At 44.4% G+C, this 2,132-nt stretch overlaps 1 protein-coding gene across 2 annotated transcripts in view; it reads right to left on the reverse strand.

The window, feature by feature from the left end:
- THOC2 (THO complex 2) overlaps window positions 1-102 on the reverse strand; it is a 132,702-nt gene extending 132,600 nt beyond the window's left edge. For both annotated transcript variants that reach the window (XM_018558626.1, XM_018558625.1), the window contains exon 1: window positions 14-102. In XM_018558626.1, coding sequence (XP_018414128.1) covers window positions 14-81 — 68 coding nt within the window. In that variant the 5' untranslated portion in view covers window positions 82-102. The remainder of the gene's footprint in view (window positions 1-13) is intronic.
- Between the last annotated feature and the right edge of the window lie 2,030 nt (window positions 103-2,132).

Here is a 2,132-nt window from a genome sequence, read left to right on the forward strand (position 1 = left end):
TCCCATCACTCACAAATCGTTTTTTCCGGATTTTTCCCAATTCTTTATCCAATCAGCAGGTAGTACCGCCGCCGCCGCCATCTTCCCTCTATAGTGCGGACAGGCCGGATGTTTAGCACATCAGCAGAGGTCAAAGTGGAGGTAGGAGGAGCGAAGCATGCCGGGAAATGGGCCTTCTCCAACTGTCCCACATGAAATACATACATATCACATCCATTAAGAGTTCTTTTACAGTGGAGTCATCATATTTATATTTATAGCTCCTCCTGTCCTTTCCATCTTCACATTCCTGAATATTAGAATGCTTTGTCCCTATACTTATCTATCTATATATAAATAACTGGCTGAACCACAACTGGGTGACATTTGTTTGTCATAAACAATTGCAATGTTATATAAAATATTGTTGGTCCTCATTCACACGGGATTTTAGGGACGACACAGGATTCCTGTGGCAAAAATCAGCACGTTCTTGCAGCGTGAGCCTAGGTTCAGACCTGAGCAACACCCGTAATGTGCGTCCCAGCAACGTGCGATCGTGTGCTAGTGCGCGCAGTGGTTGTCATGCGGCCCCATTGATTTCAATGGGGCTCCATCCGTGCGACAATCGCTGAAAAAAGGTACATGTACCTTTTTTGCGACACGTGGTGCGTGGCTTGTTTTAGCCACGATCGTGTAAAATTGCACGGGCGGAATCGCGGCAGGAAACTGCGCAATCTGCCCGGCGCGACTAGGGTGCCATTAGAAAATAATGGTACAGCCAGCGCAATCGACGGCGGTGATCGGTTGCAAGACCGCCCGGATCGTGGTTATGTGCACGGTTGCCGTGCGGTCACGGATTGCCCCGGTGTGAACCTAGCCTGAATGATCACTGGTTCTGCCGCAGCCATTCAGACGTACAAAGCAATGACTTTAAAAAGCCGCAGTGGTTCGCCGCTCTTCACATAAATCCACAAATCTAGCAGTTACCTGCGACTAGGGACAGATGACCGGACGCAGACAGATTGAGCCCAGCAATTCATTCGGGGAAATGGATTTCAAGACATAATCAAAAGATGAAACAATTGTTTGTCACACAGTGCAGCCTCTGCCAGTCTTTTCATCATGTGGCATGTCTGGGATTGTCAAAAGCCTGCACGCCAAACCCACCGCCTACTATGCGCTGTGGTTCCATCCACCTCCCTCTACATCACCACAGGACACAATAGTGGTGTAGGGGTCAGCGGAGGGAACCACAGCGCCGGCGGGGGGACACACACACACACATAATCAACACTCCCAGAAGTGGGGTGGATGCTGCGATGGTAGAAGATGATCTACGGTACCAGAGAGGTGAGGATAAGAAATCTTCCAATGCAAGGCCTTTTTTTAGGATTTTATTTTAGCCTGCCAGGGTCACTTGAAGCTAGGGAATAAGGAAGCTCCATCTGCTTGTATCATCCAAGAGACGAAGGGCAGTGTCTGACAATCTGCTTTCATCTTTGTATCGTGCCTTTAGATCTGTTTGGGTTGATATTTGCTTGTAGCGTCTCTATACAATACGATTTCATGTGACTTCAGGATGTCACAAGAAGAAGCACAGACACTTGTTCATGGACATCGTTATTGAACCCAGTCTGTTACTGTGAAAACATCTATTAAAGGGAATCTCTAATATTTGGCATGTGTTTCCTTTCTTTATATTATGTGAAGAAGAAGAAAAATGAAATATTTATTTATTTTCCGCAAGATGAATGAGAGATATTGAATGTTAGTTTTTCATATTTACCACTTGTAGCCAGCTGGTGACAAATATGAGAAAACAGAGCCACTTAAAGGGCATCTATGGTCAAAAACTTAACTAGATCTGTATTTCTGTATTGGATTTCCACAAGTTCTAGCCCACTCCTAATAAACATTAAACATGTGCACTGGCAAAAAATTTGTTTCGTTTCGTTTTGATTCGGATTTTGCTTTATTTAGTTTTCCGGGATTCGGGCCCGAAATTCAATTCGTTTCGGGATTTGGATTCGTAAAAATTCGTTAGCGGTAGTCCGGTCGAAATTTTGTTTCATTTTCATTTAGTTCGTTCGCTGCAGCAAAATGACATTTGAGAAAAAAAAAAACTTTTTTTTTTTTTTTTTTACAGTCTG

The sequence above is a fragment of the Nanorana parkeri genome, unplaced genomic scaffold (assembly GCF_000935625.1).
Source record: "Nanorana parkeri isolate BGI_ZX_2015 unplaced genomic scaffold, ASM93562v1 scaffold349, whole genome shotgun sequence".
Taxonomy (NCBI): Eukaryota; Metazoa; Chordata; class Amphibia; order Anura; family Dicroglossidae; genus Nanorana; species Nanorana parkeri.